The 21,055-nt window shown below is 42.6% G+C and overlaps 1 protein-coding gene and 1 pseudogene across 1 annotated transcript in view; one reads left to right on the forward strand and one right to left on the reverse strand.

The window, feature by feature from the left end:
* EPHX2 (epoxide hydrolase 2, cytoplasmic) overlaps positions 1 to 21,055 on the forward strand; it is a 111,247-nt gene that overhangs the window by 37,116 nt on the left and 53,076 nt on the right. Inside the window, exons 5-11 of the mRNA XM_006884923.1 lie at positions 4,948 to 5,070; positions 8,052 to 8,126; positions 11,019 to 11,114; positions 11,563 to 11,641; positions 12,936 to 12,970; positions 18,332 to 18,358; positions 18,501 to 18,586. Coding sequence (XP_006884985.1) covers positions 4,948 to 5,070; positions 8,052 to 8,126; positions 11,019 to 11,114; positions 11,563 to 11,641; positions 12,936 to 12,970; positions 18,332 to 18,358; positions 18,501 to 18,586 — 521 coding nt within the window. The remainder of the gene's footprint in view (positions 1 to 4,947; positions 5,071 to 8,051; positions 8,127 to 11,018; positions 11,115 to 11,562; positions 11,642 to 12,935; positions 12,971 to 18,331; positions 18,359 to 18,500; positions 18,587 to 21,055) is intronic.
* On the reverse strand, positions 16,010 to 16,504 carry LOC102849314 (annotated as a pseudogene).

Consider the following 21,055-nt stretch of genomic DNA (forward strand, 5'->3'; position numbering starts at 1 on the left):
AACATGCCTCCGGAAATTCTATGAACTTGGATAAATGTCAATAGTTATAGAAGGGCTTCAGGCCTTTTCTTCATAGGGTCGCTATGAGTCATGCTCAACTTAAAGGCAATCAACAACAATCACTATTACTCAATGCTTTTTATCACCCCATCTCAAGTCTCCATTTCCTATTCCTTCACCCCCCTGCCCCAATCTGTCTATTAATCTCTGCTGCCCTAGTGGTTTTCCTCCCTCCTCCCTCCTCTTTTGAACAGGTGTGTTTATCTCCTGTTCCTCTTGCTAATTGCAGTAGCCATATTGCCCTTCTGTCAATACTTCCCAGGTTCATCCTCTCTTGTCCTGATCGTTTACAGTGTCCGTTGTCTGTACATGTTATTTCTGCTTTCTGCGTACCTCCCCCATCCCCAGTTACTCTCTTGTTTTCACAGAAATGGTCACACTAAGTCTTCTTGTAAAGAACTTCATTCATCCTTTCATTTTAGGAATCACTCTAGATAAATATCTGTCCTTTCTGCAGCTTTTGTAGAACTTTGGTCAAAACAGGTATAATAAAAAGCTGCTACCCTCAATGAAGATTAATTCCGTCACTGGTGTAATGTGGGTAGGTGTGTCAGAGACAATAAGGTTGACACAGGATAGAGCAAGGTTTAGGGCTCTTGTACATAGTGCCACTGTGAGTTGAAAACGACTCAACACGTAACAACAACAAGTCTAGCTCTCTCTTAACTTACGCGGAAGCTGAATCCTGGGAGACTTTCTCAAGGTCATATTCTTGTCACAGACCCCCACCAAAGGATGAGTAATAATAGACTTCAGTATTTGTATTCATAATTCATTCTGCTAAGATTAATAGCAGACCAGTTACAAGAAGTTAGGATTACACAGTGTCCCAAATGTTTGATTTGCTGTATAACTCAATGATTTCCAATCCCTTGGTTTCAGAGGTTTACTGGAAAGTCTCCCAGAGACTCAGACCCTTCAGGACAATGACTCATGTATGTATGCAGACTGGTTTTGCAGAAACTAGTGAATGTTGTTAGACTATCGGTTGCAGGGCAGCTGGAAAGCAGGCATCCCCATAAGAAAGCTAATGTTGAGGTCCCATGAGCTTGTGAGATATTATTGTGATATTATGCTTAATATCCCACTCTAATCCTCTCTCCTTAAACAATAAATACTTGAGCACAGAATGAAGGTAATCATTGGCTAAGAAAGATATTTTAAGCCTTTGACACTACAGACCACCCCCTGGCTTTTCTAGCCATCAACCCTCACACTTGAAGAATCAACTTTCCCCTTAAAAGCATAAGAACTGTATTCATGAAAGCATGCAAGTCAGTAACTCTGTGCCTCAGTCTCCCCCATTTTAGATAGCCAATGTTCCTATCAAAATAGTACTCTGAAGAAACAAGCATGTTCCTTTCTCTGAAGAGTCTTCTGTTCCACCCAGAATGTTTAGCATCTGCATCTACAAGCAAAGACTGTTTAAGAGCAAGCCGTTAAGCTGCAGCAACCAATACTAGCTCACAGCACGAAACATCTTCTCTTCATCTGCTTGGGTTCTGGTCAGCTCGTCTCCGGTCATTAGTGGCTAGGTCCAAATGGGCATCAGCTGCAAGCTCAGGAGTCCATACTTCCTGTGTTTCAGACTGACTGGTTTCTTCACTCAGTTTTACTCCCTGCTTCTCAAGTAGGTAACCCTTTTGCACTTATTCGTACATCTGTGGTGCTAGGGCAACAGTGCTGATAGAACATACCCAAACTCAACCTGTCTTTTCACTGCTGCATGCCTCCAAATGTTAATCTCTTCAATCAAAAGCCAACGTGAATCTACAAATCCATCCAAATGCAAATCTCCTCAGAGTACTGGGTGGGTGTAATCTTCCCCCAGGCTAAGTCCTATGCTCTCTAGTTCTACTGCTTCCAACAAGCCTTTCATCAGGCTTTTAGTATATTTAGTGCTGAGTGGATATACCTTTTAATATATCTATTCAACACTAGCTGAAGGTGGGCTTGCATTCTTCCCCTAAATACAGTAGATCGCTTCACTTGTAATATCTACTATTCATTTTTATAATATATCGTAACATTACAACATAGAAAAGACATCAGTATTCATCAAGTACATCCAAATAAGCTCACAAAATTTAACACATTTTATATTAAACTGTTAAGTGTGTCTTGGCTTTGTGTTTCTCATCTCTGATGTTTAGTTGGAGAAAGTTGTTCCCTTGCTCTGAATCTCTCTCAAGATATTAACATAATGTTAGATTTCCCTCAATGCATGACCCATTTATTCATTCCTTTACCTTCAGCTATTATTTCTCCTTCCTCCCATTTGTTATTTATTTTTTTACCCAGTCTTTTCCACCTTGGGAAGGTCCATTTGGTAGTCCAAATCACAGGTAGCAAGACCATTTTGGCAAGTGCTTCCCCTTTAGGCCCTTCTCATTCATGTTGGATAGGGTTACTAATGTGCAACACCAGTAGACCACTAGTCAGGACAGTAATATTCTTCATTAACCTTACTTTTGCAGCATAAAGTGAAGGTTCAGTCTGCCCTGTCACACCTTTGGGAATGTCTACATACAAGGGTATTGTTAGAGCTGTTTGCACAGGAATCACTTCTGTTTCTGGCACCTGTAGTAACATTAATCTCTCGATAAGTGTTCCTTATCCCATCCAGAGACCAAAGGTTTCTCATTCTCTTGTTTACCCCTCCAAAGTCACGTTATAGGGAGTCCTTTGCAAACTTTGAACGATAGACCTTTGACACCACCGTATTGCAGCAGTCTCCTACTAGTTACTTAATCTAAAATACAAGTTTTTAATCTTATTCCTTTAATCTTTAAAATGACCGTTGAATCACACTTAAATTCCTTTCCACCACAGTTCTGATGGTCTGTTGTTAGCCCCACCCCTTGACCACAAGCTGATTGGTTCAAACTCTAGTCTTTGGGATTCCTTGCAAAGCCCAATCCCAGGGCCAAGGATCTTTCCATTTCTCCTTCTAGATTTTGAGTCTGCTTTTGTCCAATTACCGCAGTAAGTGTTCTATCAATGCTTTGAATTTAAGAATGTTCTTAAAAATATCAGTCTTTGTATATCTAATCTTTGGGTTCAATGAGTAGCTTATAATTCTAGATTTGCCCTTGTCCAAGATTTTAAATAACCTCACCATACTTTCTTTTATTCATTTTAGGATCTTTCTTTGTTTAATTTAAATTTAAATCTGATTTTTTTTTAAATTTATTTATTCTTTTTTGGCCTGGAAGTGCTATCCCAAAATATTTTCTTTTTAACAAAACTGGGGTGGATGGGTGGGTGGATGGGTGGCTGGGGAGTAACCAAGATAGCACATATACTGATGTATCTTTACAAAGTGAATGGAGAAGCTCATTAGGTACACATGATTTGTTTCAAGATATAGACACTGCCAGGCAAATGAAGCACTTATTTCCACACATTCTCCACCCTCCCTCCCTAAACATGTACGCCACCACCTAGAGCTCAGCTAAAAGGGTAAACCTCAACTAAGAAGACTTCAGAGGTGATGTGACACAATGACATCTATACAGGCTCTGGAATACCATCTCCAAATACCAGCTGCTTTTGTTTAGAGTCATAACTTATCTAAAACCATCCACATAACCTTTCCTCAAAATTTTGGGTTTTGAGGGGGAAAAACTTAATTATCCAATAACTAATTATTATAGGCAACCACTTTCCCCCCACCTGACTATGACAATGACTTAGTCATTGTCAGTTAGACAATGACTAAGGAGGATAGAAGGAGGATTGATGCCTTTGAGCTGTGGTGCTGGAGAAGAGTATTGAGAATACCATGGACTGCTAGGAAAACAAACAGATTCGTCCTGGAAAGGGTTAAACCAGGTGGCTCCTTGGAGGCAAGGTTTCTGAGGCTCCATCTAACATACTTTGGACATGTTGTAAGGAGGGTCCGGTCCTTGGAGAGGGACATCATGCTTGGTAGGGTGGAGGGACAGTGCAGGAGAGGAAGGCCCTCTATGAGGTAGATTGATTCAGTGACTGGGGTAATCCGAATGGGTGTATTGGAGATGGTGCGATTGGCACAGGACAGAGCAGAGTTTAGGGCTGTTGTACATAGGGTCGCAAGCAACTCGATGGCACATAACAACAACAACATATACCTAAAACACACACATAGATAATTATAACATATTTTCAATTTTGAGATAATTACTTTGTTGTTGTTGTTAGGTGCCATCGAGTGGAGTATGACTTATAATGACCCTATGAACAAAAGATCTGAACCCTATCCTATCCTGCACCATCCTCACACATTCTGACACACAAGAGCACATTCCATCAGTCACCATGTCAGTTCACCTGGTTGAGGGCCTTCCTCTCCTTCGCCAACCCACCACCCTTCCCAGCATCATGTCCATCTCCGAGGAATAGCCCTTTCTAACAACATGCCTCATTATACCTCCAAAAAATACTCCAGTTGTACCCTCGCTAAGACATACCTGTTTTGACTCTTGGACATCATGGGATGTTCAGTGCTCTTCTCCAACACCACACCACAGCTTAGAGACATTAATTCTTTTTCTGTAATCCATATTCACTGACCAGTTCTCAGATGCATAGCAAGTAATCAGAAAGACTATGGCCTGAATCAGATGGACCTGAGTCCTCAAACTGACATCATTATTCCTCAATAATTTGGAAAGGTCCCTAGCTGCAGAGTTTCCCACTGCAATGAGTCTCCTTATTGCCTGGCTGCTGGTACCAGGGGTGTTAATTGTGGATCCAAACAAGATGGAGCTGTTGACAGTTTCAATCTCCTCTCTCATCATCATGAAACCACCACTGTTAACATTTTAATGGCTGTGTGGGGTTCCCCAGTGCATGAGTTTTCCTTTGGCAGCGACATTGCTGGTTTATGTAGTATTCTGAATGCAGGTTGTTTTCTTGGATGACTTCGGAAGTAATCTGAAGCCGGCTCGTGATTTGGGAATGGTCACGATCCTTGTCCGAGACACCGACACAGCCCTGAGAGAACTGGAGAAAGTGACCGGCACACAGGTAATTTTAAATCCTAGCTGATCCCAATTTCCACCAGCTCCTCTGTGCACATCATAGATAAGGCAGATGCCCATGAGTCTATGTGAACTGGACAGCATCTAATGACAGCGAGTTCATTGCCCTGGTTCTCAGGGTGCCTCTGTCTGAGAGCCGCCATCTCTCAAACACTCATTAGCTCAGTGTCCTGGGACATTAAGGCAATTTCTTTCTCTTTACTTACCTCAGAGAGACACAGACGTTCTGAGAGCAAGAACTTTCACTCTTAGCGGGAAACCAAGACAAAGATGGTGACATTTCAAAGTCATCCCAAATGTATTTTTCAGCCAATCTTAGTGCAACAGATCCTAACCTCTTTGCATGTATTAGCTCACTTTTTCCTTTTAGGGTTGGAATGGTTACTATCTCCTTAGTGCTGTTGGGTAGGTGATCCCATGTGACAGAGTAGAGCTGCCCCATAGGGTTGTTGTGTTTGTTTGTTTTGGTTGCGGTCTTTATGAAAGCATTTCACCATGTCTTTCTCTTGGGGAGTTGCTGGGTGGATTTGTATGGTACACCTTTCATTTAGTGTTGTTTACTGTTGAGCTTAAACCTATCCACAGCTGACCCTCCAATAGCTTCTCAGAGGCAGTAGTTCTTTTTCTCACCAAACAACTGGTGGATTCAAACCTTGTGCCTTCAAGACTGTAGGACAGTTTCTTACCACTAAGCTGCAAGAGCTCCCTATAGTTAAATGTCTGACTTCAGTTAGTAACCATTTAACCATAGCATCATCAGGACTCCTTCCAACCTTATTTTTAAAAATAACTATCAGTACTCACCTGGCAGGAGAGATACTGTGATCATGAAGGTGGTTTTCTCAGGGCGAGGCTTATCCAATGCCTGCAAATGTGCTGACCCCTGTGACTGATTTCCCCAAATGTGTGAAACTCGACTGTGTAATTTGTTGTAGTGGCAGATTGTGTTCACACACTTCCCTGAAAAAAGAAGCACACACACACACACACACACACACACACACACACAACTATTGAACATTTTGGGGGGGGGGGTGCGGAAATTAGCTGTTGAAAACCAAATGGAGCTTGATTCTACTCTGATACATTTGAGGTCATAAGTCAGAATTGACTCAACAGCAACGAGTGTATATCAGAGGGCCCGGGAATAGATCCTACCTGATCTGTCCAGTGTTATTCTGTTTTGGTAACTCCTTCAGGGCAGCTTAAAAGCCTATTCTACCAGCGCTAGACACCTCATTTTTGTGTGTTTATCTAAGACCAGTGTGACCTCGCCCTGCCTGTGTCAGCATGTGGGGAAGGAAGGAGGAAGAGGGAGACAATCAGATATGCCATCAGGCTAACATATGCCCGGGATGTCCCAGGTGTTCTCAAAGGCAGTGACTTGTTTTGCATCTTAGCTAAATAAATGTTGAGGTTTAACAATCGTAAAACATTGTGCCCACGCCTGTCCTGTGAAAATGTGGAAGCTTTATGCAGAAGAGAGGAAAGCGCAGTGGACTCAGCTGTCACTGATCCATGGGCTTATCTGGTCTTTGACACATGTCACATCTGAGCCACAGATTGCTTATTTGCAGAATCAAGGATTGGTCTTCATATTTGTTCTCTAAAGTAAGGAAAGAAAACCATGTCCCACCTCTATTCTCCTCAGGATCAAAAAGATAAAAGGAAATCACCCCCTTTTCACCAGGAAAGGGTGTGCTGCTTGTTCCACAGGGGACTGTGGGACTCAGTCTTTAGACATATTTGTAAATTATAGGGACACGTGAGAGCAGAATGTCACCACCCTCCCTTAGCCCTGGGAGCTGTGGGACATTCACTAGTGGGGCACCTAGGAAACTAGTGGCACCTCTGAGGAAGGACCCCAAGGTCGACCAAAAGAGTCATTGTCACCCACCCCCACTGCAAAGGCCCTCATGCCAGACCCTGGGTCCTCCCCTGAACTCTTTGATTCCCCCTAACACCTGGGCACATTCTCCCAGGTTTAAAAAGGAGGCATATTTCATAAAGTACTTCCTCTATTGTAAAAGCTAGAAAACTAGGGAACTGAAGAGAGCCATTTCTTTCCTAGGTCACACCTTCCAAACAAAAGGCAAGAAATTAACAGTAGGATTCACTGACATGTCAGCAGTGGATTTTGGTTGTAACACCGTATTCTCGTATGTTTTGTTTGACAGCTTGTCCTTGCTTAGTTTTGCTTTAGAGGCACTGGAGGGGATTAGTTAAAAAGCCATCCTTCACTCCTTGAGCAGATGTTTGCCTGCCTACTTAGATACTGTATCAAGAGGAGTTGTCTAAACCCTCCATGTCTCCATGATGTGTAACCAGGACCTGCAGGTGGAAGACACAGGGAGTTCGATTTTGACTGAAAGGGGAATTCTTTCAACAGAGCCAAGTCCTAGTGAAGTGGCTAGCTTGTGAGCTGTCCATTCTTCATGGTGTCTGATATGAAGCTGGGTAGCAATCTAAGGAATCCTTGCAGAAAAGATTGTATTAGTTAAAGTATAGCCTCTCAGTGGTCTCAAACAAGTGTTATTTATTCTTTGCTTAGGTCAAGTGATGATCTCGAAGCTTTGTGTCATGTGGTCATGAAGGTCTCCAGGCGATGGAGGACATGCTATCTTCCAGGTTATACAGGTTTCCAGGGTCATACCAGATGCCCAGTTAGGGGATCAGGAAAGGACAATGTATAGAAGCATGTGAGAGGCTTTAAGGGGCCAGACTTTTCTGCCTGAGTTTCATTGGTTAGAATTCAGTCACGTGGCTCTGGCAAACTGAAAGGCTGTCTGGGAAATGTAGTCTAGCTACGCACCTGAGAGCAAAGGGAGATAGTTTGCTGATCCAGGAGTCCTAAAGATGCTCTCAGAGATTTCTTCTGAGGCCAGCATTCTCAAATTCTTGCTATGAGAACTCTTCATAGACTGAAGCTATAGCCACTTCTCTCATTGAACTTTTTTGTACCTTCAGCTTCTCAGCACTGCAAACCCCCTGCCAACCCCATGCAGGCCAAGTGACGTGAGCCACGGATATGTGCCAATAAAGGTGAGTGAGCACTCTAGTTCAACCAGCTGAGGACCCACTAACCAACCTGCCCATCATACCCAGCACACCTCTCTCAGCAGCAGAAACGCGTGTTAAATACCAACATCCCTATTTTAAAATGAATAGCATTGTACAAGCAAGTACCAATCTTCTGAAATTGGAAGACAACATGAGCCTGACCTTAGATTTTGTAAAGCATCATGATTGATGTGGTCAAGCCCACACAGGCAAGATGGGATCTGACTGGTTTGCTGTCTCTTTGGGGCAAATACTTTTTCACTCAGTAGGTATTTACTGAGCTCTTGGTTTGTATTAGACAGAAGTCAGATACTGTTGTTATTGTTGTGATGTGCTGTCAAGTGGGAACCAACTCATAGCTGACCCTCCAACAAGTTTTCAGAGGTTGTAAATCACACAGGAGATGACTGCCCATCTTTCTCTCATGAAGCAGCTGGTGGATTTGAACAGTGTGCCTTTGGATTGGCAGCACAACTCCTTACCACTTACCAGGGGGCTCTGGTAAAGTACTAGGGAAATAGTAATGAACAAGGCTGACTGTTCCTTAAAGATACCACAGTGAAGATCAAGAGAAGTAAAAGATAATGAAAATGCAGAGTGGGCAGAGGCAATGCAACTCTCAATAAAATAATAATAAACTGACACCTTATAACACCTCACTAGTAGGAAACTACTTTCTGTCTTAAAGGCCTGGTATAAGTTTGAAGGTAACACTTCATACTATCTTGAGCAGTAGGGACTATCTTTTGTAACTAATTCATACAGAAGTGAAAGATTAACTTTTCAGAATAAGTTCTGACTCAATGGTACACCACCACAACTACCTTTCACAGGGAGCTCTGGTGGCCTAGTGGTAAAGAATTCTGCTGTCAACTCAAAGGCACAAAGTTCAAACCCACCAGCTGCTCTGTGGAAGAAAGATGGACAGTCTCCTCCCATGCAATGTATATCCTTTTAAAACCCTCTGAAGAGTCAGCTATGAGTCATTCTGACTCAATGGTACATAACAACAGCAACAACAATAACATCAACCTTTCACAACATGCACTTTTCCTATCATTTTAAAAGGGAAGATGTTTTCTTCTTTGCCTAGTAGAAGTAATTAGCAATGTTCCTTATCAATGCTGAGGCCTTCTGATGTTGTTTGCCTGCCTACCTTGCAATCTACAGCTGGGAATTATTAATTTTGACCATGTAGAGGCTACCAAGCTATCTTGTGACCTTGAGAAGGCTGGATCAGTTGGCCCTGGACAAAATCAGCAGGCCCAAATGTTTAGGAAAAAACAATACACTGTAAAAACTTCTCATACTCCATGTTTCCTAAAATGCCTTTTAAGGAGGTGGGTGGCGGGGGGGAGAAAAATCAAAGGCAGTCTCAACACTTAGAAATTACTGTTTGTCTGGCACATAATAATGACATAATCTGCTTAGCAGAAAGTGGCGATTAATCTCTCAGGAAGGTCAAGGAACTGCATTGCCAACTGCAGACGTTTGAACACCAGGCTCGCGTCCTGAGGTTGCCCAGTGCGCAGGGGACAGCCGGATCCTGGGGACAGCCAGGTCATGGCTGACCGCTATGCCAGAAGATGCTTTAGTTTCACATTAATTTGTAATCCCATTGGCAAGTTGATGGGGAGGACTTGATTGTGTCGTTGAGCAAAAGAATTGATTGCAAGTTGGTGGAAAAGACAAATTGAGCTGTAGTCAGAACTGGCCTGTCACTAAAGTGTTTAGAAGAAGGGGGGAAGTGATTTTTTTTTTTTTAATAAAAGGAGAAAAAAATCTGGCTTTAGATTTCAAGTAAATTCAAATATTTTAAAGGGGAAAAAAGCATTCACAGATTTCATACCGATATCTATGATCAGAGCTAAGATGCAAGTGATTTCTTCAGTCTTTGTCCTCTGTCAGATCCTGTTGTTTTTCTTTGACATGAGTCCACCTGAGAGGGTGCTCTCAGAAGCCCTCCTGGGGCCCCACAGAGCCAACCTCTGACCTCTGACCTCCTCGCCTGCAGCTTTTACTTAACCCTATAGTTTCTGGACGTTCGTGCAGTATTGAAAAGACAGGAGAACAGAAAACAAACCTGGTCAGAACCTGATGCGAAAACTAAAAAATAAAAAAACAAACCACAAGAAATGTACCTCTTTCTTCAGAATTAAAACTAAAATCTTAAATAAAAAAAACTTGACGATGAAAAAAAAAAACTTCTCATACTCCACTGTTTTGTTCCTCCTCTGTAATATTTTCTATTTTACATCTTGACCCCCTTATAATAACTCCCAAGTCTCCAAGAATGGGAGGCAGATCTGAGAATCTCATACCCACTGTCTACTAAATGTTGTTGTTCTTAATGTACCAACGAGTTAGACTAACATACATGCATATAAATAAAATTTCTGTTTTTTCCATGTCAACCCTTGTCTCTAAGATTGGTTTTTCTGGTGGTAGGACTAGAAATATCTCAAACTTGAAAATAATTCATTAAGACGTTAAACAATCACATTAACATGAGCACAAAATCAGCCCCCAGTTAAAAATCCTGAAAACAGATGCACCCATAGCATATGGTAATGGTATTATGGCGTCTTTCCAGAGAGGAAGACAAAGTTTTTCCTCCTTTTGTGTTTTCCCAGCATCATAATCTGAACAGGCTTCTTATTTTTGGAAGAAAGCCACCTGTTTTTATTGTACTGTCTTGGCCAATTGTTTCCTGACAGAAATCTTTCTCTAACACTGGGAGCTTTAGCTTAGAAAGCTGGGCCACATGCGATCCAGCAACTAAGAAGGCCTGTTATTATCTGCGGAAGAGAGCATGTGCCTGGCCCACCAGCCTGGGGCTGACGGTCAGGGTCCACTCACCTCTCTCTTCCACAGCCCGGGCTCCGCCTGCACTTCGTGGAACTGGGCACCGGGCCTGTGGTGTGCCTCTGCCACGGCTTTCCAGAGAGCTGGTTCTCGTGGAGGTACCAGGTAAGAAGAGGGGGGAAGGTGAAACTCAGTCAGGAGGAGTCTGGGTGGTACAAGCCCACCTGTAGTGCCTGTTAGAAATGTTAGAACTGCAAACCTTAGTGCAGCGTCAATGCCTGCAAACCATCCTGATCACTCCAGATCTCCAGGGCAGTCTTCTCCAAAGCAGTCCGTGCAACCTGCTTGGAAATCTTTTTCATAATATACGTATCTGCACCATCTGTGCCAGGAAAAACACCCTCTCACATTTGGTCTGGCTTAACAGTGCACAGACCTCACTACCATTCACGCTGCCCTGTACAAATGAGCTTATTCCTGCTTCATAACAAGGATCCAGGTCGTCCATGTGATATGTTGAGTTGAACCCAAAAGAGGACACAGGGCAGCAAAGGCCGTGTGTCAGCAAAGAACTGATGAGGCCTCGCTGATCTGAGCCTGAACTCTTTTCTAGATCCCAGCGCTGGCGCAGGCAGGCTACCGGGTAATTGCTCTGGACATGAAAGGATATGGAGACTCCTCTTCACCTCACGGTGGGTTGGCTTTCTTTCCTTCTCAGTCGTGAGTTCTGTCTGACTTCTCCCACTTTCGGGTCAAAGCAACCTCCAGACAGATCCTGTCTTCACTTTGTCTTCTTTCTACACAAGTATCCAGTGTCCAAGCAGGATTGGCGCCAAAATGCCCTTCATCTCTTGCACAGTGAATAGTGCATCTCCTCAACGGCGCCACCTGCTGGACACTGACAGGAATCACAGAGGTCCCTGAGTGGCACAGGTGGCTGTCACACTGTCCCAAAGCTGACCGCACCTTTGCAGAGGCAGTTAATCCCAAGGGAGGAGCTTGCCCATTTTCCTCCTGCCAATTAGCTGGTGAATTAGAACAAGACTTTGGGATTACAGTGCAGCTTCTTATCTCTAGGCCACCAGAACTCCCTGGTGGCATAAATTAACATGTTGGGCTGTTAACCAAAAGGTCAACAGTTCAAACCTATCAATTGCTCTCTTGAGGAATGATGGGAAGCTTCTCCCCTAAAGATTTGCAGGCTTGGAAACCTGGTGGAGGATCACCCTGAGCTGTAATTGACTCGTCACCTTGGGGCTGGATTTGGTCTACTAACGTAAAGATTAGTGATTGGAACCCACCCAACAGCACTGAACAAAAAGGCTGACAGTCCGATTCCAAAAAAATAAAAAAAAAAAAAAAAAAAACCCAAAGAACTGGTTAAATCTGTATCACTGATCTGGAGTTGCCTTGAATTGAAATTGATTCAATGGCTTTGGCTTTGGTTTTTGGGTTAGGATCCCAGGGAATTCTAACAATGTGCTTCAGAGAGTTTCTGAACCTACATCTTGAGCCACTTGTGGATTTAGAAGAGTTTTTTTGAGGGGTACAGGTGGAAGCAGTGGGAAGAGTCCATTGTTTGTATCATTTTCAGAGTTCTGAGCCAAAAGTGTTAAGAGCCATGACTGTGGAAGCAGAAACATGCCACAGCCAAGCATGCAGCTGAACCCGTGGTCCCTGGGGGGTGTTAGTGATTCAGGGAGTAGCTGCCTGCCCTCCTTTTTCTGAGATACTTTCTCCAACTTCACATCAATATGTAAGCTGACATGGGCTGGGCCCCACAGGTGTTCTGTGACTGTACTCTAAATGTGACGATGCAGCGGCTGCTTCCTGCTTTCAGAGTAAGGCAGAGGCCCTTCCCCAAAAGGAAAACCTTCAGTGCAAACCTTAGAAAGTCATTTATGAGCTTAATATGTTTGTTTTTATTTTTCTAATGAAACTTTTTTTTTGTCATATGAATGAAATACATTTTCTTTTTAATTACAGAAATAGAAGAATACTCATGGGAAGTGTTGACTAAGGTAAAAAGTATCTTCCAGTAAATATAACACCTTCTCAGTATTGATATTTTCATTGACATAAAACAGAAGCTTCAGTGTCCATTTAATCCACAAGAGCCCAACATTTCATGGCACTTGAATATATATTATTACTGAAAGCTGAGTTTAAAACGCTAGCCAGTGCTTAGGAGGTATTTGCTACATGTCAGGTATTGTTTTAAGCATTTTACAGATGAGGAAATTAAGCCCTAGGGGGGTAAAGTAGTTCCCAAGGTCAACAGCATCACTGGTAGACTCAGCTCTAACTCGGTAGCCTAGAAAAGAAATATCTTGTCTTTACTTGGCATTCTGGTGCCGCAGTCGACAGGGCATGCGCTGCTAGCCCCAGCCTGGTACTTCTCTGGCAATTGGAATCACCAGTGACCCTGTGGGCAAGATGGGAAGTTCCTCCCTCTTCCTTCTGTAGTGCATGGACAACAAACAACAACAACATACCCAGTGAGTGTGAGATGAAGCTTCCCCAGCCTTGCCTCCAGGGGACACTCTGGCTGCCCTTTCCCCAGCACTTCAATGTTTGTTCTTTTGGTAGTCTAATGCATGTTGGAGACACAATTAATCCATTATACTATGCATGGAGTTGCTTTCATACCAGCAATGGAGAAGAAGCTACAGAGATGAGGGCTCAGCAAACAAGTCTGTCAGATTCTCTGTCAAGTCTGAGAAGCTAGTATGAGAGTTCCAAAACTGAAAGAAGGAAAAAAGTGGATAGTGTGATAAAGACTGGCGCTGCAAGTAATTTTAGACAACATTGATTGGATGTTCATAAAAGGAGAATATAATAGGATTTCAGAATTTATTTTGTTGTAAATAATTACTTCTATTTAAAAAGGCATTTGGTCACCAGTATGGGGCTGGAATTCCAGGTAGGGAGTATTCTGAAGCAGCCTGACTCTACAGAGGTTTGATTTCTGGTTCTAGTGAGACTCTCGGTGCAATGTTTACTAGCCATTGACTGTGAGTTGATTGTATTCAACTTCCTATTTAAAAAGGTATTTGGGCCCTTGGGCCTGCAGACCTCAGGCCTGGTTTTAATTGTTTTTGGTCAAACATTATTCTAAGTGGTGTAGCACTGTCTGTCCATTTGCTGTACCGAGGTAACTCGTGGTTGCTGTGATGTAAAATAGTGTGACACTGATGTGTCAAATGTGATGATGATTACCCTTGGTGGACAGTGTTTGGTGGAGCTCCCCAATTAAAACAAGCTTGGAAGCAGGAGTCGCATCTACTTCCGAAATAGCTTGCCTCTGGAAACTCTATAAACTTGGAGAAACGGATGTTATACAGGTATTCAGGTCTTTCATTCATAGGGTCGCTATGAGTCATCTACGACTCGACAGCACTTAACAACAACATACTGATGGTGGACTCAAGTCTCTGTATTCTTTGTTATTAGAACATAATTATCCATCCCAACATCCCACAGACACAGAACCACAAGCACTCTGATCTTGGATGGTCAGCCAATGTTTAGGTCCTCATTGAGAACCTTGAGTGTGCCTCCCCTGGGATTTCTGGAAAAACCTTCAGCCTAATTTCTCACTGTTGTTGTGTACCATCAAGTTGGAATTGACCCATAGTTGACCCTCTGCTGGGTTTGCAGAAGCAGTTAATCACATAGGAGGAGATTTTCCCATCCTTCTCCCTCAAACAATTGGTAGATTTGAACCTTGTGCCTTTGGGATTGCAGCACGACATCTTACCACTAGGCCACCAGAGCTCCCTTTTACTAGTAGATTAGAAAAGCCCCTGATATGATCTAATAGTTTTTCTCTTTGGAGAAAGATGTAAATTTCAAAACTAATGAAGTATCAAAATTAAGATAATATAGCTATTGCAATTAGCATTTAGGAACAAGATATATAGATAACTGTTTAAAAGGGAAAGGGGGAAAGGAGTGTGGACAAAGGAAGAAGAAATCACTAAGAAACCAGTCTTAGAGACTGCAGGACAGGACAAGATTCAGATCTGTACATAGGGTCGCTCTGATAAATTGTTGTGGACTCAACGGCACCTCACAACAACGACTCCACCAGAGGGTTAACTAGCAATCTGCTTCTATAAAGACACTAGAAAACTTTGTGAGGCAGTTCTGCTCTGTCACATGGTGTTGCTATGAGTGGAAATTTACCAGCATTTGGGAAATAAATGAGAAGCTTGTCCATTGATCTTCCCGACAGAGTCTATCACCACAGCCCTCAGTTTTGCATGCAGGATTGGGAATGAAGGACAATGTTAGAAATCCAAAAATCCCTTAACAGTTCCTGCTATAGCAGCCACCTGGTTGTGGAGAAAATCCTGTATCTGCCCAATTACCGAAAAAGAGAGTGTCCTTATTAGTCAGGCTTCCATTGCAAGAAGACATATTTCCAGCTGAAGACTGAAACTAGGACAAATAGTATCTGAATGCTAATGTTAGCAGGGCGGACGATCCTTTGACTTGCCATTGTCTTCTCTTCTCCTGTTATTGCTTCATATAGTAGAACCAAAACCCGTCCCATCTCAGAGGCGGGAAATCATCCCTCATTGTGGAAAGCACCTATAACAGCAGGAGCTAAAATAATTTCACATTTTTTCCCAGGTCTTCAGATAGCAATTTCAGCAACCCCTGAAGAAGGAATTTATTAGAAAATAAAAATTAAAATTACTTCTCCATTAATAGAAAGAAGGTTAGGGACAAATGGCTGGGAGTATGTAAAGTGGTTGGTCTACGTAGTAAAGAAGACAGGGTTTGAATATTTTCTTTTGAATTTTTTTTTTAAACCTTTGTTTCACATTTTATTCCCAGGCTTCTTCAGTTTATTTAGTGGCAAAGAATGAATTATATTTAAGCAGAAACTGAAAAGAACTGCAATGTCCAAAAGGCTTGTTGGGCTTAAAAATATGAGAGATCTAGATTTTATCAGATCCATAAACAAAACAATTTTAAAAAGCAGTCCTAATATAAAATAGCAGCTCAAAGTAACTTTGTCACGTTTTATCTTCTTCAAAAGTTGGCTCAAATCAGTTGGCCTCATTATTTGAATCCTCATCAAAATTCTCTACAAGATCTGGAACTTCATCATCATCATCTTCTCCAGGAGCAAGTGGTGCTTTTCCATCCACAGATTGTTTGGGCAGGGCTTCAGCCAGTCTTCTTAAACTACCCAGGCTATCTGCGCCAAGCTGGTTTAAGAAGCTGGGTAACATTTCTGTCAATTGCTTTGTCTCAGCATGGCCAGTAATGGTGAAAGTGTTCGCTGCCAGAGATGCCTGAACTTGAGGATTATTAAAGTAGATCACCGTTCCTTGATTTGTAAACATATTCACATCTTCAATACCAGAGATATTGTTTACCCCTAATTTCTTTAAGGAGAACTGAGGTTGTTTGTCATCTGTTGTAGCTGTTCTATGAACCACCTTCTTCTTTCTGCGTGCAGTTCCTTTTCCACCAATGCACACTTGTGCTTGCAGTTTGGCAAGTTTCTCCTGATTCATGATCATTTCTTTCATCTTGTCAGAGAGGAAATGGGGCCGCGTGGGGGACTAGGGCTGGCACTCGGGGTCTTTTGGCAGACCAGCTGAGATAGGCTGCACACGAGGGGACGCAAGATGGCAGCTAGAGCTCTTTTGAATTTTTAAAATCAGATCAATTTGGAGTCTGTCTCAGTTCTGCACTGCTAGCTGTGTGACATAATTTAAATTCTTCATCTGCAGGATGGGCATACCACTTCTTACCCATATCCACTAATGAGGGTGAGATGAAATACTGAAGAGTCTAGAACATACCATGGACTGCTAAGAAAACAAATAGGTCTGTCTTGGAGAGGGTGAAACCATGTTTCTCCTTGGAGACTAGGATTTTGAAGCTCTGTCTCACGTACTTTAGGCACATGGCCAGGAGAGACCAGTTCTTGGAGAAGGACATCATGCTAGGAAGGGTGGAGGAATAGTGCAGGAGAGGAAGACCCCAGATGAGATAGATTGATTCAATTACTAGGGCAAAGGAAGTTGGTGTGTTGGAGTCAGTGAGACTGGCTCAAGACAGGGCAGGTTTCAGAGCTTCTATACATAGGGTCACTGTGAGTCTCAGGTGAGTGACTTGATGGCACAAAACAACAACCAGGTGAATTGTACAGTGCCTGGACCAGAGCTAGGGATAAATAAGTGCCATTTCATATGTTTGTTATAAAACTTTATTTTCACAAATTCAAGCCTCTCACATTGACTCAGAAAGAAGAAATTATTTTAACCAGCTTGAGCAATGGGGCTGGAAAAGGGAAGGCCTCATGTGGAGGCAGTTTCTTCCCTGAAGGACCCAACTGGCATATCTCATCTCAGATTTCTTCTCTCCACATTCCTTGACCAACGCCCAGCTGGATTCCCCTGTGTGCTCATTTTGTCCCAGGTCTGACTCTCCTTGACTTTTTCTCATTTGCGCCTACACCTCTCCAACACTGTGCTTACTGGCCAGCCTGGGCAAATGTCCATCCCTGAGGATGTCTTTTCTGTGGAGAAACCCAAGAGTGGAGAAGGGAAAGCTGCAGTCCTCTGGATCACTTCTTTTTCTCTTACCCCCCACCAGTTCTGTGTTGTTGCTGTTACGTGGCATCGATTCAGAGCTGACCTGTAGCTGACCCTCCAGGGGGTTCTCAGAGGCTGTAAACCATGGGAGAAGATACGATGCCTCATGGCAATCCCATGTGTGTCAGAGTAAAAGTGTGAAGACCCGATAGGGTTTCCAGTGGTTGTTTTTGTTGCAAGTAGATCACCAGGGCTTTCTTCTGAGCTTTCCTAACATAGACTTGAGTCTACAAATTTTCAGTTGCAGCTGAGAATATGAAAAAATATCTGCACCATCAGAGAACTCTGGAGAAGAAGCTACGATTACTGGCCTCACTCATTCCCTCACTGTGGTTGAGTTGAACAGATCCCGAGTTGGCCCTCCAGCAGGTTTTCTGAGGCTGTGCTGTGTCACAGAGAGGAGCTTGCTCGGCTTTCTCCTGTAGAGCTCTCGGTGGATTTGAACTGGCAGAGAAGTGTGGCCTTTGGGTTAGCAGCGCACTTTCCTGCAGCCTATGCCACCAAAGTTCTCTGATTTCTGGCTTTAAAGGAACTTAAAATCTTATGATGGATGTGACACACTTAGAGCTGCATACTCTCAACTCTCTCTCTCATACTACTATATCTTAAATAATTCCCTGTGCATGTTGGGCGTCAGCATGGAAAGCAAAGGGTGATGATTCAATGACGAGCGAACATGATTGGCAGCAAGGCTAGTGGCGGATAATAGATGCATCTGAGAGGCGGGCTTGCATTCTAATTTTTATTTTTCTGTCTTTTAAGGAGATGATGATCTTCCTGGATAAACTGGTAAGTAATTCTCAATTCTGAGCTGATCTCTTTGGAGAATTCTGTTTGGGCATGGGTAATTAAGGAAAGAATTTCAACCTTCTTAGAAGGCATCCATAGCGAGACACCGATTCACATTCTGTTCCTTCTTCATTTTCCCCAGGGTATCTCACAAGCAGTGTTCATCGGCCACGACTGGGGAGGTGCGCTGGTGTGGTACTTGGCTCTCTTCTACCCTGAGAGAGTGAGGTAATTAGGCCACAGGCAGCAAATCAGTTTGGATAAGAGAAGACAGGGAACAGAAGCCCAGAATCTCATTAGAATTGTTCCCAGTGCTCATAACCCCAGAAAGCTCCCTCAGCAAGAACAGCTTATCTAGAGAGGCAGCACATTAGCATTTTAGTGCCCACTGACCCGTTAACAAGGAGAGTTTAATGGGCTATTGTCTTAGGAAGCAACGCCTACCCCATGGTAATGGGATAAATCCTTAGGAGCATGAATAGTTCATGGGAACTCAGAATAATGGTTGGTTCTAACAGACAGTGGGTAAGGGAGCAAGAGGGGTCTAGTTTATAGCAGTGAGCACCAAGAAATACTTCTACTTTCAGCCAAACTATCAACTCAAGCTCACTGTCCTCAGGTCAGTTCTGGTAAACAGTGACCACCCACTGGGTTCCCAGACTGTAAATTCTAGTGAGAATAGACTGCCTGTCTTTCTTCCATGGAACCAGTGGTGAAATCAGACCACTAGAGACATGTGGTCTGTGGGTTAGCAGTGAAATGTGCTGTGGACTATACCTAGACAAACGTTGTTAGGCTAAGTATCAGACAAAACTATAAGGGGAGACAGTCACGTCTTAGAATAAGGTCAAGAGACTAGCACTTATCCAAGGATGAAGCTTAGAAGACAGCGAAAGAACAGAAAGAAGAGTTAATGAAAATGAGGATCAAAGGGACAAAATAGGAAGAGTACAGTTATATTGTGGGTATTGTCATTCATGCTATAAAGCAAAAATGTGTATGGATGGTTGAATGGCAACCAGTTTGCCTTGTGCACTTCAACTCGAATCACAATAAAAGTGAGTTAATATTGAAAAAGAAGGAAAGACTTCTATGTTGCACTGAAAATCTGGTCTTTAATTATGCTCTGAAATGACTGTGTGGCAAATCATTTCACCTCTTAGGCTTTGCTTAAAAATACCACAAACATCTCCTAGTTGCTAGTCAGTTAACTCTGACCTGTGATCTCCCCATATATATCAGGGCGAAGCTGTATTCCATAGAGCTTTCAGGACTCGAACCTTTCAGAAGCACGTTGCTAGGTCTGTCTTTCTTCCACTAGGCCTTTGGGTGGATCTGATCCACTAACCTTTAATTTAGAAGCCAAACATTTTAACTATTTGTACCACCATCACTTCTAGGCTTTGGTCATCACAGTCAATGTGCTGAACAGATAGATGTGAGGTTAGAGGGTGTTTCCACTTCACTCCCATATCAGTCATAATCTTGAGTTACGTTGACATTTCAGGCACCAGGTGGAGTTTTCATCTGACAGGCTTTGAACCCAAATTTGGACAGGCTTAGTGGCCCTCCCTCATCTGGGACAGCAAGATAAAGTTAAAGCCTGTCAGAATTCCCATGAGCAAATTTTAAAACATGAAATAACTATCAACCTTAACAGCCAATCTGTTTTTTTCTAACTAGGCAAGTTTGGTTTTGCTTTTGTTTTTTAGATTTTAGAATGTTTATAAGGATGAAAAGAGAAGGCTGTCATTCTGCCCAACTCTAACACAAATTGATGGAATTATATAAAAGAAACAAATAGTAGTTCCTTCTGCCTTTGCCATCAGCTGGTGAAGGTCTTCCTGCACTGTTGGCCAGGAAGGAAGAAGCCTAGACGAGAGCAGGGATAACATGTTTGGGTCTAGAAAAAGGAGATAGGCAAGAAAGCTCTTGATAACATGAATCTTCACCTTTCTAGCCTGGTAACAGTGAGTAAGGGGGGAAAGACTACCTTTATTTGGAACACTTATTTTAATCTTTGGTTTTCATTTTTTGTTGTTGGTGGTTAATATAGTAATTTAAGGGGCTACTGATATCTCAGACAATAATAATACTCTTTCAAATTTTTTTTCTGTACTAATTGCTGAGAGATTGTATTAGTTTCCAAGGGCTGTTACAACAAAGTGCCATGGTTTAAAACAAAAGAAATTGATTGTCTCTCAGTTCTGGAGGCTGCAAGTCTAACTTTAAGATGTCAATAGGGCAGTGCTCTCCCTGAAGGCACCAGGGGAGGGACCAGTCCCTTGACTCAGCTTTGGTGGCCCCAGGTGTTCGCTGGTTTGATGACTGTCCATACGAATCTCTGCTTCTACAATTGACTCTTCCCAGTGTGTCCCTGTGTCTGCACTGCTTCTTACTGCATAAAGACATGAGTCATATTGCACTAAGGCCTGCCCAGCATCACTTCCTGTTAAGTAATTATATCTGCAAAGTGCTGTTTCTAAATACTGTCACATTGTTGTAATAAATAAATACATTACTCAATGATGATTAATGATAGGACAATATCTATGAATGGCTGAATGAAAACCCAATATGATTTGTAACTTTCACTCAAAAATGATCTCACTATCAGATCAGGGACTTATATCTAGAATTTATCAAATACTTGAGCACCACAACAAAATAAAGGTAAATAATCCAATTGAAAAATGG

Source organism: Elephantulus edwardii, unplaced genomic scaffold (genome assembly GCF_000299155.1).
Source record: "Elephantulus edwardii isolate Elephantulus edwardi_28Jun2011 unplaced genomic scaffold, EleEdw1.0 scaffold00038, whole genome shotgun sequence".
Classification (NCBI taxonomy): Eukaryota; Metazoa; Chordata; class Mammalia; order Macroscelidea; family Macroscelididae; genus Elephantulus; species Elephantulus edwardii.